Source organism: Crinia signifera, chromosome 2 (assembly GCF_055691185.1).
Source record: "Crinia signifera chromosome 2, ASM5569118v1, whole genome shotgun sequence".
Classification (NCBI taxonomy): Eukaryota; Metazoa; Chordata; class Amphibia; order Anura; family Myobatrachidae; genus Crinia; species Crinia signifera.
Window position 1 is genome coordinate 19,875,921 of NC_139218.1, and position 16,148 is coordinate 19,892,068.

At 47.0% G+C, this 16,148-nt stretch overlaps 1 protein-coding gene across 3 annotated transcripts in view; it reads left to right on the plus strand.

Moving 5' to 3' along the window:
- The window catches only part of LCA5L (lebercilin LCA5 like), a 93,791-nt gene that overhangs the window by 22,001 nt on the left and 55,642 nt on the right, over positions 1 to 16,148 (plus strand). For 2 of the 3 annotated variants that reach the window (XM_083171687.1, XM_083171685.1), the window contains exon 5: positions 199 to 289. In XM_083171687.1, the coding sequence (XP_083027813.1) occupies positions 199 to 289 (91 nt within the window). The remainder of the gene's footprint in view (positions 1 to 198; positions 290 to 16,148) is intronic. The other variant, XM_083171686.1, reaches the window with a different exon arrangement.

The following is a 16,148-nucleotide window of genomic DNA, read 5'->3' on the forward strand; positions in this document are numbered from 1 at the left end:
TTTTTGTGACTGTAAAAGGAAATCTCTGATAATTGGGATCCTATGATTGATGTCATTAAAGAACATTAGCAATGATTTACTCTTTATCCTCCTGGTTAGTAGTTTTCTGGGAAGCGGATTGCCAGATAATATATTCTTTACATGTGTTGGGTTTTCAAATGATTGTAATGTCATTTTCCTGTATATCTTATTTTGAAGGAAAAAGACAGAGAATTGGATATCAAAAATATATATGCCAATCGAATGCCAAGAGACCTATATAAATATGGGAGCCTGTTTGGTAAGAGAGGTATGTGTTATATTTATAGGTTGGTATTTCACAATTCGTTATAAAAGAAAAAGCAATGACAGCAAATTAACATTCTACACCGGCATAATAGGATTTGCTGCCAAAATGAGGGTCAATAGAGGAACAAGGGGCGTATTCTGCAAAGTAACCAGGACCAACAGATTATTACTGTTATTAACTTATTTATAGGGCACAACAAGATGACCACAGCGCCAACAGTAATAGCAAAAATACAGAGGATAAGTATAAACACACTAAAGGGTACATTTACTAAACTGTAAGTTTTTAGAAGTAAGAGATGTTGCCCATAGCAACCAATCAGAGTTCTATTGAAGATGGAATGTTGCTATGGGCAACAATCAGAATCTCCTTTCCTTTAGTTAGCACCTCCTAGAAGATAATAGATAGAATCTGATTGGTTGGCCATAGCAACATCCTATCTTCACTAGAACTCCCATTTAGTTAATGTACCCCCTAAGTGCGCACACAGGATCAAAGGTCCCTAGTGGAAAAAAAGCAAAGGGTACATAAGCATACTGGTGACTGGCAGGGCCAGATTAATTATAGGGCAGATGGAGCGGCAGCATGATGATCACCAAACACCAGCTGGCCACATAGTTGACCATAAATCAAGTATTAATATTGCATTCCTATTTTATACATTTATGCAAGTTTTTTATTTTGATATATTATTATGGAGAAACGGGCTTATAGTATATGGGTCCTACATCTCTACATGGCATTGGCCTTACCTCCTCCACTTCTCATAAGAGGCCCATGAACACTTTCAGTTCCAGTCCCATTCGGCCACCCAGAGATGGTAAAAATGGGACACATACGGGTGACCAGCGGCCACAATACAGTAAAGTGGATGGTGGCCAAAATAGACCCGTCATGTGTGCAGCTAGAAAAGGGGGGTGTCCACATGGGAAGGGGGCGTGGCCTCCACCCATGTCCCCATTTTTATCACTCCAGAAATGCTGGGTTGCCCCTGGAGACTGGAACTGCAATGCCGTTTCATTCTCAGCTGACTGTCACTGCAGAGACGCCAGCATTTTGATGTCTCTCCCTACCTCCTCCACAACCATCACCCTCTAACTGCAATCTTCCCCTAGAAGCCCAGCATGTCGTGACAGCATGGCAGTGTCATGTGACCCAACAGGTGTATGGAGCTTGTGCCACCCATGGCCCAGCCCCATAGGCTGCAGCAGACAGATACGATTATGGTTAAATGCAGCTAAGAGACGCCCAATGCTAGCAGACGAAACTGCAGCAATGATGTTTGAGAACATATCTGTAGCCACATTAAGCGCAAGAGAAATGGGGACCTGTCTCTTTCTTTTTACACATCAACTTTTTATTTAATTTTTTTTTCAAAAAGCAAGTTGGGATGGGGTAAGTGAAGGACAAGAAGGCACAAAAAGAGGGATAGGTGGTATATTAGTATATCCATGTATGACCAGAAGCAGTATAAAATGACCAAATGCATATAATAAACATTACAGTTACATCAATATAAACAAGGGTACTTATTTCCTAGCACGGCGCCCGTCGCAGGAACTTAAGGTATGCGATGGACGTGACCGACGCGATTTCAGGGCTATTATTAGCCCTCCATCGCATGCCTTAAGTTAAGGCATGAGATGCGACCGATGCGATGGACGCGATTTTACATAGGGAACAATGTTAAATGAGCCAATGGACCCGATTTTTCATTGTATAGCCACCCTTATGGGTATTTGACATGACAAATGCCCCCCCCCCCCATTGTTAATGCCACCCTACGATGAACGCCAACCCGAAGCATAGCGAGCCCGTGAGGGGCGGCGGTACGCGTCCTCCGACCTTTTCATACCCCCACTATCCACGTCAGCGCGGAGTTGATTTTATATAGTGTGACGAGCGCAGCGAGCCACCGAGCCCGAAGCGTGGCGAGCGCAGCGAGCCCTGCGAGGGGACGCGTAATACCTGTGAAGTAAAGCGCGTCCCCTCGCGGGGCTCGCTGCGCTCGCCACGCTTCGGGCTCGGTGGCACGCTGCGCTCGCCACACTATGTAAAGTCAACTCCACGCCAACGTGGATAGTGGGGGTATGAAAAGGTCGGAGGACGCTGCACTCACCACGCTTCGGGTTGCCGTTGATCGTGGGGTCGCGTTAACAATGGGGGGGGCATTTGACCCATCAGGGTTGGGAAACAATAAAAATTGGGGTCTGGGGGCCATTTAACATTGGGGCCAATGTAAAATCGGGTCTCAGGGACCATTTCACATTGATTCCAATGTAAAAATCGCGTTGATCGCATCGCATGAGATTTGGTTGCATGCGATGCGATCAACGCAATTTTTTGGGACAATAAACCAGAATAGATGGACGGATATATATGAAAAAGAGGACACTTGGCTACTGGAGGCATCTCACTGGAAGTCACTGCATTAAAGCCCCTTAGTTCATTGGCTGAGGGGTTTAGTAAATGATAGCCATGGGGACCAGGTAGAGGAGAAGAGAGCAGTTTTATTGACACTTATGCAAGATAAAATTTCCATGTGACAAGTAAACCAGATTACTTCTTTGATAGGGGTCAGAGAAGGGGGTAGGGGAGATTTCCATTTAAACGCTATGCAACATTTGACCACATTTAAAATATTCTCAATGAACTACTGCCTGGGTCTGTGCAAAACGGAACCAGTTGGAGAGGTTGGCATGGCAACGTTAGTAATTTATAGTTTCAACTGCTGCCTTGATTGGAAAGCAACCATTGGACAGGACAGAATGTTATGGGGGCAAGGTTCTCACCACTGACTGCCTGCAAAGCTCTGAGGAAGCAGGAAATATTGTATGTACAGTAGGTGTTGTAGGACCATGGACCAATACAAATATATTTTTAGAGATTTCCCGCGTTTCTGAAACAATGAGGCTGATGAGACCATGTTGGATCAAACTTATTCCCAGAAAATCGCACCCAGGATCTCCCCCTTGTGTCACAATCTCACATCTCCTCAAGTGAGGCCAGAAGAGTTATAAGACAGTAGAGCCGTGTACACACAGGATGCAGCCCCGGCGAATTCGGCTGTGCTCCGTGTGTATCAAGATGTAGTTAAGCCGTCAGAGAGGCAACTCACTACACAGTGTAGCAAGAATATTATTTCCTGCGCTGTCTATTTGGCCTGGCGATAGCGACATTGCGGGGTGATTCAGGCAAACTGCAAACACGGGGCGATTCAGGCAAACCGACTAAGGGATTTTGACGATGTAGTTATATCGCTTAGAAGAATCGCCCCAAGGGATGATACTTTTAATGTTATAAATAGTAAGCCCCCAAATACATAAAGTACCTACTCAGCAGCTCTTAACATTTATGTCTTATTATTTCCATCAATATGACTTTCAGAAGACAATGTTATATCTTAGAACAGTTTCCAGGAGGGAACCAGGAACTACAGGTTATGTACCTGGGACCTGGGGCGTAAACAACATATGGCCCCTTACATGAATGTATAACGTACCTCTGTCACAGGGCGGCTAAAGGCTGTTTGGAGAACAAAGCTAAAAGGTGAAAAGAACCTTTGTGTGAATAATGCATACAGGGCCGGCGCCACCACTAGGCAAGTCTAGGCATTTGCCTAGGGCGCCGGCCACTGGAGGGCGGCATTTCGCCTCCCATGCCACGGGTACCTGTTGTGCCGTCTGGGGAGGAAGGGGTGTCTATGCCGGAATCTGACAGGAGCCCGCGCAGGTACCTGTCCTGCGACGCTTTGTGACCAACACGGGAACTAGCATATAGCTAACTGCTGATCTTTGCGTATAGCAGTGCCCTTATGCACAATATTCCCAGGCTCTGATTTACGTTCTGCCACTTATACAACACCTACTGGTCGACACAGGTGTATCACAACCTGGCGGCGGCGGCGGCGGTCCCTGCAGTGAATAATAAATAACAAGCTCTATCCGGCGGCGCGGGAAGTGCTTCTATTTTGAAAACACTGGCCGCACGCTGATTCAGCCAATCAGCGTGCGGCCAGTGTTTCTTCAAAATAGAAGCACTTCCCGCGCCGCCGGATAGAGCTTGTTATTTATTATTCACTGCAGGGACCGCCGCCGCCAGGTACACAAAGCGTCGCAGGACAGGTACCCGCGCGGGCTCCGCCTCCTGTCAGATTCCAGAATAGACACCCCTTCCTCCCCAGAAGGCGCAGGTACCCCCCCCCACACACACACACACACACCATGGCACTGGGGCGCCCCCACCCCGACTCGCCTGGGGCGCTCCGGTGCCTTGCGCCGGCCCTGAATGCATATGGAGAGGAACACATGACAATCATTCCTTATTGTAGTTACATAGTGCAGAAAGCTCTCAGTGGGGCCGGTACAGAGTGAGGGCCACACCAGTTTGGTTAGCAAACATTGGGTACTTGTGTACTTTCACGGCTCCCATCGCATGCCAAATGTAGTGGCATGCGATGGAATGCGATGGGATGCGATTTTTGCAGTTTTGAAGCATCTTTGAAAAATCGCATGTGATTCAATCGCATGTGAATCAATCGCATGCGATCGCATCGCATGCGATCACATGCGATTTTTAACAGAAATGCATCCAAATGCATTGAAATTAGTATCAAACATGTTCAATGGCCCCCAAATGTCATTTTTGAGGCTGTACCACCCCCACTATCAACACGAACCCGAAGCGCAGCGAGCCCGCGAGGGGCGGCGGTACGCGTCCTACGACCTTTTCATACCCCCACTATCCACGTCGGCGTGGAGTTGAGAATAGAAAGTGTGGCGAGCGCAGCGAGCCACCGAGCCCGAAGGGTGGCGAGCGGACGCGGACACCTGTGAAGCCCGCGAGGGGACGCGTATACCTGTGAACGCTTTGGGCTCGGTGGCTCGCTGCGCTCGCCACACTTTCTATTCTCAACGACGACGTGGATAGTGGGGGTGTGAAAAGGTCGTAGGACGCGTACCGCCGTCCCTCGCGGGCTCGCTGCGCTCGCCACGCTTCTGGTATGCGTTGATAGTGGGGGTGGTACAGCCTCAAAAATGACATTTGGGGGCCATTGAACATGTTTGATACTAATTTCAATGCATTTGGATGCATTTCTGTTAAAAATCGCATGCGATCGAATCGCATGCGATGCGATTTTTTACCATACAATGGACATCGTGGGAGCCGTGATTGTACACAAGTACCTACATTGTATACAGGGCCTCATGGGCGTCCATATCACCCATGGACATCACATTAGCTTACACACCATAAGGTCAGGCTCCAATAACTTCAAGTGGTTCTTCATGCAAGTGATCCAGAATTTCATATCACAAAGTTGCGAGAAGAAGTTATAGACCTGATAATTAATAAATACACCCCAAAATCACAGTAAGCATTACCAGTGCTGGCACATAAATATAAGCCCATCACCATGACAGCATGATGTCACCAGTCAGACACCAGCAGACGACATGGTTGGTCATAAGTCCGAAGCATTAAATGGCATTTCTAGTTTACACAGTTCTGCTTGTACTGTTATTACATATGTAGGGAGCCATTGGGGCTTATAGTGTACGGGTCCTACATGCCTACATGGCACTGGCCTCACCTCCTCCACTTTACTTGATAGGCCCTTGAACATTTCCAGCTTCAGGTTCATTAGGTCCCTAATCCACCTATACATATATATAATGCTAGGTGTTTCATCGCGCCCTACGGGCGCTCTTCACGCCGTCGTAAGGGGCTGCGCCCCATTAAAATTATAAATATATTTTAATGTAAATTATGTTTGTTATTTGTGGATGAATGTGTTTAATTTTGGGTAGGGTAGATGGTGTTGGCGGGAAGCGGTGTGTTGGGTTAGGGATTTTGGTGGTGTGTCTGCGTGTTGACCTGGGAAGTGGGTCAGTGAGTAATGAGTACACCTGTGTGTCAGCGCGGTGACCTGGGAAGTGTGTCAGTGAGTAATGAGTACACCTGTGTGTTTGCGCTGTGACCTGGGAAGTGTGTCAGTGAGTAATGAGTACACCTGTGTGTTTGCCCGGTGACCTGGGAAGTGTGTCAGTGAGTAATGAGTACACCTGTGTGTTTGCGCTGTGACCTGGGAAGTGTGTCAGTGAGTAATGAGTACACCTGTGTGTTTGCCCGGTGACCTGGGAAGTGTGTCAGTGAGTAATGAGTACACCTGTGTGTTTGCCTAGTGACCTGAGAAGTGTGTCAGTGAGTAATGAGTACACCTGTGTGTGTCTGCACGGTGACCTTGCTGCTGTGTGCAGGCGGGGGTGTGTGTGTGTATGCCAGGGGTGGGTGTGCAGGAGGGTGGGGTGTGCAAGCCGGGGGGGGGGGGGGGGGGAGTGGGTTGCTGCTGCCTTGTGCACCCCCCCCTAAGTTATTATAGACAACCTCCTCCTCTCCCCCTCCTTCCCCAGACTTGCTGGCATCCCCCTCCCACATGTGACATACCTGTGGCGCCTGACACTCACAGGGCAGTCTTGCTTCACCCGGCCAGCAGCAGATTGGAAATACCTGAGAGGAGCTACAGCCAGCCCAGAGCTTTACTATAAAGGAGGAGGCAGCTCTGCCGAGTCACAGCTGCATCATGCTTCTCTCCTCTCAGGCTGTGACCATGTGACTCTGTCTGCGACTCGAGGTCAGCCTGAGAGGAGGCAGAGCTGCTCCCCCTGGCTGCCAGAGGCTGCAATGTCAGCACCACAGATCTGCAGCTGCGCAGACTTAATTTATTCACTGCACTCCCTTCCGCCCCCATCCACGCTGGCTGAGCTACATGTGTCTGTGAGTATTGTAGGTGTGTGGTATTGCGGGGGGTGTAGTGCAGGCAGGCAGGGGCCAATATGTGTGTATTATCTCTTATATATTAGGCTACATGTGTGTGTGTATTATGTGTGGTGTGTGTGTATAAGGCTGGGTGGGGGGTGGAGTTTCATGTGTGACCCTGTCCAGTGTTATACACACACTCTCAGGATGATTGACACATGTAGCCAAATATATAAGAGATATATGAGTATACACACACACACACGTGTATATATATATATATATATTTTGAAACACCCTGGAAATTTGGTGTGCTTGGGTTCTCTGAGAACCGATCCAAGTCATCTCTAGTTCAAGGATGTTTGACCTTGAATGCTTAGGAGGTTAATGTCATACTTACCTGCTCTCCCGGTTCCTACAGGAGACATCCAATTTTTTGGGTAGTCCCCCACACTCCCGCCTCATCCTGCCACTTTCTAGTGAAGTGGGCAGAATCTATCAAATAATAATGGGCATTTCTGGTCACCTGGGATGATGTTGGCCGAACGAGGCAATTCTATTATAAGTGCATAATTTTAGCCCAGCCCCAATTCAAATATGTGAGAATCACTGCATTTTCCCTTGGGGCGAGGCTTAATGATGCACCTAGACTGGCCCCACCCCCATCTCCACCTACTTACGTCTCCAGGCTTCTCCCAGAGGTGCAATATAAAATTTAGCACATATGGTTAATGTATCAAGCAGGGAAAACAGTGTAGGAGTGGACCGGTGAAGAAGTTGCCTAGAGTAACCAATCAGCTTTAAGGAAACATTTATCATGTACATTTTATAAAATGGTAGGTAGATGCTGATTGGTTGCTATGTACAACTTCTCCACTGGTCCTTTAAACTGCTTAATACATCAAACTTTAAATTGTGTATGGTATATTTAAAGTTCTGTCATTCAAATATCAAAATGACCTTCAGACTAGACTGACAATAATGTTTGCTGTTCAGATTATAAAATTTTGAAAAGCACAGTAATATGTCACCACAATGTCAGGCAGAAAGGGTCACACGTTATCTTATCATTTAACATCATGCTGCAAATGTCACTTAAGGTGGCTGTCAGGGTGCTGGCATTCAGAATTCTGATGTCAGATCCTGACTGCATGCAGGAGACCAAAGCCAGGTACCAGTCATAGTAACTGCAGGAAATCATTGCCCTTACAAATTATTTGGTCCTACCTACCATAGCTGCAGTAAATAATCCTGGAGATTTGATTTATGATGCAGGACAGCAGTAAATAAGAATTTTAAACTGGACTCTCCAGTCCAGTTAAACATCAGCTGCCCGCCTCCGGCAAATCCCTATTCCAGGGGTTCCCAATCTTTTTTGATTCACGGCACCCTAGAGAATCAGAATTTTTTTCACGGCACCCCTAGGTCCCAAAAAAATTAAGTAGATTGGGTTTATACGTGATTCTTAGCGGCAGTTATGTGGTAACGGGCAGGATTTGCTTCTGTTTGTACACATTCTATGATTGGCAACCACCAGCACTGGTTTTGCTCATAAATAATTAACCATTAATTGCATGTGTCCCGAGGCACCCCAGGGAGCCGCGGCACACAGTTTGGGAACCACTGCCCTATTCCCATGGGTACGCTCAGCGTTTTCATGGGGATGCCCATGAAATGCTGGGCGTTCCCATGGGCACCACCCGACTCCGCCACATGCCCAGGCCCGCACCGCTCCATGGGAACGGCTGGGTGACTATGCAAGTCGTTAAAGTCGTTCGCACATTGGCAGGGCCGGCAACAGAAATCTTGGGGCCCTGTACAATGATATTTCTGGGCCCCCCACCTAATCCCAAATCCATACAACCCTCTTCTGCATGAGCCTCATTGAACCTTTCACTGCTCCAGATCCTGCTTTCAGGTGCGGACTTCACGGCTGTGCGTCTGCAGCCCCAGGCCGTGCGCACACACAGAGTAGATGGCTCTGAGCGCCAAGTGGCAGGGCGCACACACAGTAGATGGCAGTGGCACACAGTGAGTAAGTCACACTCAGCCACACACAGATGGTGCACAGTAGACAACTGGGCCGCGAGGGTCACTGACAGGCCAGCTAGTACAGGCGATGGTCATACCGGGGCATGGAAGCTCTGGGGCCCTTCAGATCGCTGGGGCCCATCACACTTGTCCCCCTTGACTCCCCCTGTCGCCGGCCCTGCACATTGGACCTGTACATGCGCACAAAAGACAATGCACATGCGCAACCCAACCATTGTAGCGGGGCCGAATTTGTCGCCGTCCGAACAAATAAGAATAACCCCCAATGTGTAATGGGCATCACGGTGTGAGCCATAATGTGTAAAGGGCATCACAGTGTGAGGCATAATGTGTAATGGACATCACGTGTGTGGCATAATGTGTAATGGGCATAACAATGTGTGGCATGTTTTCTAGGTATTACATTGTGTGGCATAATGTGCAATGGCCATCACAGTGAGTGGCATAATGTGTGATGGCATTACAGTGTATGACATAACATGTAAGTGGCATTATGGTGTGCAAAATCAAGAATAGAATTGAAGCAAAGGTTAAAAAAAATAAGGCGGGGCAAGGGTGGGTAAATGGGTAGGCTGTGGGTGGGTCAAGGGGCGGGCCTCTGTCTGGGAATTTCTCAACACAAAGATGGTAACCCTATGCATCCCATAGGTAAAATCTGCCACTGCTAGTGTTATTATACTTCTATATCTGTTTCCTGTAGACTTTGTTTGTAGAAAATCCTAATCCTTAACTTGGACTTTAATACAGAATTAATATATAGTGTAAGAAAAGAAACTTAGTACATGTGCAAGAACTACAGGCTTTAGTATCACAGCTTCTAGAGAATCCCCAGAATCCTCAGCGAGTCAGCAGTTGCCCGTTTTATCACTGCTAACATTGGCGAGATTTAATGCCACCCGAGTTCAGCAGCAGTGTGATATCTCCGGTGAACTAGTGCGTTTCTTTAAAGGGGAATTAACTTACAAGGCATTAAATCTCGCCCTATATTACAATAATTATACTGGACTGAAAGGCGTCGCTTTCCCTTTCAAGTCTCTTGTCCGTAAAATAACAAATAACCATGTCACATTCCTCTGACAGGGATATATATATATATATATATAGAGAGAGAGAGAGAGAGAGAGAGAGAGAGAGAGAGAGAGAGAGAGAGAGAGAGAGAGAGAGAGAGAGTAGTTCTTTGGCCTCTCAACAGCCCTTTAAGTGACCTTGGAGATGTTACTATGTGTGCCAGGATTGTGGTCATAACAATTACTACATTATAATATAACTGTAAGTTTCTACTCATAAAAACACCTCACCCTTTGTGACATTCCTATAACCACTGTCACCATCTATTATAACAGTAAATACTGCAGCATACTTGGCTACTTCCTGCCTGCCCACACTGAGAGGCAGGTTGGAGCAGCGCCTGGCAAGGCACAGGCAAATGGCGCATGGTGTTACTGTGGCCTCAATGAAGTGCCTCAAGGCTAATTACATCATCAAGCCACCACTTTGCTCGAGAAGTCTTCTTCACAGGACGACCTCGATGGAGCTCTGAGAAACTTGTCTACCTTTGTAGGGGTCTGGAAGAACCACCTTCCCACTACCAACAACAGCACCTAACCTTTTGGTTTGGCTGCCCCACTGCTTTCTTTGGTTATGTGGCTGCTGCAGAACTGTTTATAAACCACATGCATGTCCGGCAATGGTTTGTACCATAAATCACTTTTTTGTTCTGTTCATACTTTCTCTGTTTACATACTGCTGCGGACCCCTTGTATTCAAGGGCAGATTGGCCCTAGAGCTCACAGGAAGATTACTGGAGGGTCATTGCCTCTGTGATGCCACCTGTTGCCCACAGCCTCAGTTGAGTTGTTCAGCACTGCTTGTATGACTTTCTGTGTGGACAGTCGGTGCTGGAGGTGGAACGGCTGCTGCGGAAATTAATCTGCCTCCACCCAGGACCCTTCAGCATAACTGGGTGTATGACAGGGGTTAGTCCCAAGTAGATGTGATGCTTAAATAGCAAATAGGCTCAAGTGGCTGAGATTTCAGCTGTCTCCCCTAGATGGTGGTCCCAGAGAGGTGAGGCTGCTGAGCATGCACAGATGGGGGAAAATAATGGGGCCGTGGATGACTCATGGACTTTTACATGACAATGACAACTATTGGGGTGGTGTGGGATCATGGGTGTAGGCTGTAGCTTCCGGAAGTGGTATCTGGGCCTGCACAGGGTAGAGGTATATCTTCAGGTGATATATACTTTTAAGAGAGAACATCCTCAGGGATGTTTATTTATTTATTAACAGTTTCTTATATAGCGCACACATATTCCTCAGCGCTTTACAGAGGATATTTGATCATTCACATCAGTAACTGCCCTCAGTGGAGCTTACAATCTATGTTCCCTACCACATGTACACGCACACACAGACATTCTAGGGTTAATTTTTTTGCTGGAAGCCAGTTGACCTACCAGTATATTTTTGGATTGTGGGAGGAAACCGGAGTACCCGGAGGAAACCCATGCAAACACGAGGAGAGTATACAAACTCTGCACAGTTAGAGCCATGGTGGGAATGGAACTCATGACCTCCGTGATTACACCATCCGTGATGTTGGGCTATGTTGTATGAGTGGTTGCCCTCTGGGATGTTGGGCTATGGATCTATGAAAAGCAGTTGCCTTAAGGGATGCCAGGCTATGGATGTACGAGGAGTCGCTGTCCTCAGGGATGCCAGGCTATGGATGTACGAGGAGTCGCTGTCCTCAGGGATGCCAGGCTATGGATGTACCAGGAGTCGCTGTCCTCAGGGATGCCAGGCTATGGATGTACGAGGAGTCGCTGTCCTCAGGGATGCCAGGCTATGGATGTACCAGGAGTCGCTGTCCTCAGGGATGCTAGGCTATGGATCTATGAAAGCGGTTGCCTTACGGCAGGCATGTCCAAATTATGGCCCTAAACATAACATTCCCTAATAGCAAAACTGTGGCAAGCCATGTTGGGACTTGTAGTTTCACAACAGCTGGAGGGCCATAGTTTGGACATGCCTGCCTTAAGGGATGCTAAGCTATGGATGTATGAGGAGACCCTGTCCTCAGGAATGCTAGGCTATGGGTGTATGAGGAGACCCTGTCCTCAGGAATGCTAGGCTATGGATGTATGAGGAGACCCTGTCCTCAGGAATGCTAGGCAATGGGTGTATGAAAAGTGGTTGCATTCAGGGATGTTAGCCAAGTTGTGTAAATATAGAGGGTGCAGGGGGTGCAGTTGCTATCGGGCCTGGCAGGTTTGGGGGGCCCGCGGGCCCAGCAAGCTACCCCCTGCACCACCTCTAAGGTTAATGTACGCCGAAGCTGACGCGGGCCTGGGGACACTACCCGGCTGCGGACAAGGGGACACTAACCTGCCACGGATACTGGACACAATTCGCGGCCGCGACTCTGGGGACACATTTCGCGGCCGCGGCTCTGGAGACACACTTTAAGGCTGCGGCTCCGGGGGACACACTTCCTGGCCGAGGCTCTGGGTACACGCTTACTGGCTGTGGCACTAGGGACACTTCATATGCGCGTCTCCAGGAGAGTCAGTAGCCACCCCCTACGAGCAGCAGCGTGATCACGATGCCTGCCAGCCAGCACATTCTGCAGCAGGCCCCAACCAGGAGCAGTGCTGAGCTGTCTGCAGTGGCAAGAGACAGGGACCCTGACCAAGAGCAGGGAGCGGGAGATGGCAGCAACACCAGGGGTAAGCTGCCCTTTGTTGTTTGTTGTGGTGCCAGGATTAGTGGCTACATGGAGTCACTATTCATACAACGTGATATCAGTGTTCCTTGGCACAGGGGTGTGTATACAGTATGCAGTCAGTATATAGATGTATATATGGATGGGTGGACATATGTACAGTATGTATGTGGGAAGCAGTGTATGGACGTATGGATGTATTTATGTATGTTAGAGGCAGGGTATGAACGTATGTATGTATGTATGAGGGAGGCAGTGTATATGTATATATGTATGCATGTGTGTATGTATGTATTGTAGAGGCAGTGTATGGACATATTTATGTATGTATATGGACATATGTATATTAAAGGCAGTGTATGGAAGTGTGTATTTATGTATGATAAAATGATAAGCAACATTATACCTCCTGCATGGCTCTAGACATGCCAACTCTAGTGAAGACCTGAGTTGGGGGGCCCTTACATTTTTTTTGCTATTGGGCCCACAAAGTTTGAGAAGGGTTTGCCCTCAGGGATGTTGGGCTATGGATGTATGTGGAGCAGTTGTCATCAGGGATGTTGGACTATGGATGTTTGATAAGCGATGTTTGAGGAGCGGGTGCCCTGGGAGTGTCATGAGTGTGTAATGGGAATGTCATGGTCATTCCTTGACCCTGACTACAGGCCAGTATAAAATCGTCCTTTTCTAGAAAAAGTTATTGAGAAAGTGGTTGCAACTCAACTAGAGACCCACCTGTCAAACCATGACATTTACGATCCATTCCAGTCAGGATCCAGGAGAAGACATTGCACAGAAACAGCTCTGGTATGTGTGCTCAATGATCTTCTAAATGCAAGGGATAGAGGAGACTGTTCAATCCTAATCCTTCTGGACCTCTCTGCAGCATTTGGCACCGTTGACCATGGGATTCCAATTGAGTGCCTGAAGAATTTCTGTGGTCTGGGTGGCACAGTCCTGAGCTGGTTCAAATCATTTCTCGCTGGCAGGTCACAGAGAGTTTCATCGGGAGTATACTCTTCGCCACCAGTGCCGTTGTCTTGTGGTGTCCCACAGGGTCTATACTATCTCCCATGCTTTTTGCAGTATACATGCTCCCACTGGGTGACATAATCAGACGTCATGGCCTGGTCTACCACTGCTATGCAGATGATACCCAACTGCATATCTGATATCTCATATCTTAGATGATCATTCTATCATCTAAGGAATATAGCCAGAATCAAGCACTTGATTCCCTCAGAAGACCTGCCTAAGTCATACATGCATTTATATCATCAAGCCTAGACTACTGTAATGCTCTCTACCTGGGTCTCCCAGCAAAATAATTGCACTGTTTACAGCTGGTACAAAATGCAGCTGCCACACTGTTAACTAACCAGCCCCGCACCAGCCACATTACACCCTTTCTCTACTCCCTACACTGGCTACTTGTAAAATGGCGAATTGTTTTCAAGATTGGCTTACTCACTTCCAAGGCCCTACATGGCCAAGGCCCAAGGTACCTGCAGCAGCTGTTGATTCCTTACTGTCCTACTCGATTACTACGATCTGTTGAAGAAGGACTACTAACAGTACCCAGAATTTCCCTGAATTCATCTGGGGGTCGAGCTTTCAACTTTGTTGCTCCAACTTTATGGAACTCTCTTCCTCGCACAGTGCGAGAAGCTCCCACTGTAGAATCCTTTAAAAATAGACGTACCTATTTACTCAAGCATTTTACTGATATCTACTGTTAAGCTTGTTTTGTATTTTGAGCTGTAAAGACAATGGTAAAGCACTTTGAGTCCTATTGGGAGAAAAGTGCTATATAAATATCATTATTAATTATTATTATGGGAGTGTCATGCACAAAATATATAGTAGTGCTGTAGGCGTCTTATGAGAGTGTCGTGGGAATGTTTCAGCATTCACCTGCAATCTCTTTCACAGTACTGCAGCCACACTGGCCAAGTTACAAAGGAAACCCCTTACCAGAAATGAGCTGCTTGAGGAGTTGATGCTGGGGACCAATGGTGTGTCATGATCTGGTGGGCTGGAGTCTCAGGACCAGTGTCAGAGCTGAAAAGAGGCTGAATAGTGGAGTGTTGGAATTGTGAGGGTGGATGTAATTCGTATACATAAAGGAGGACAGTCAGCAGATTGGGTGTGTCTCAGGAATAACAGGACCAAGAGTACAATAGGAACAATAACCAGAACTGGATGATTGGCAGATACACAGGCAGGGTCACAGAATCTATCCTGCCAGTGATCTTCACAAGGAAACCCTGCAAGGGGATTCCAACTTTGCAGTGGCCGATAGGGCAGTCCGTGGCTGCCTGCCTGAGTTACCCAAAACCGACACTAGAAATGTCTTGGAAGGTTTGGGTACTGCATGGATCGGAGCAGATTGTGCTAGAATTATCCATCTAGAAGCGATGGGGCAGAGGTTGTCAGACTAGAACTGATTGCAGAGGTTTTCAGACTGGAAATTATGGTGCCGAGGTTGTCAGATTGGAACTTATAGTTCAGAGTTTGTTGATCTGGAACCAATAGTGCAGAGGCTGAATACACTGAGGAGCACAGATTCAAAGCTTACATTCAGAGTTATGTGACTTATGGCACTGGCACCATGGGCTTGTTGGACTGCTTGGAAGCAGTGATCATATAAACAGCATGGGTAGCTCGCATTGGCCAAGAACTGGTCACACTGGTGTAACAAACATGGCAGTTTGGGGGCCAAGTATAATGAAATTTGATATACCGTAGAATAAATACCAATGATCCCTTTGGTGCAGACAATACTACAATAGTGTTACACAATTTTCATATATCACATAAAATAAATGTAAAATGATTTCTGTAGGTGAGACTCGTACCAAATATATTAGTCTACTATTATGGTAGTCAATATTCACCTTTTGAGGGGAGCGGTAACGTCACCGTCAAACTGAAGTATATTGTTGCCATCTACTTCTTTTATATATGTTTTGTTATAATTTGATTATTTTTTATGTAGATTTCTAAGTCGAGGAATGTGATATTGTCTTTGTGCGTCACAGTTGTAAACTTGAGTCTGATTTGGTTAGAATTGATGTGTCTGATGAACCCTGGGTGGTTGTCTTCTTTGCCCTTCCAGATGAAGAAGACATCATCAATGTGCCAACAGGCCATCTGGCCTAGGAATGTTTTTTTTTTTTAGTAATGTTTATTGAGCAGATCCCACAAGAATGCATCAGAAACAAAAAGCAGAAGCATCCAAATAGCAGAGGCAGTACATATGTGAATTTCTTCTAAATAAGAATGACAACATATTAGTGATCTATTTTTCTAAAAGACAGTG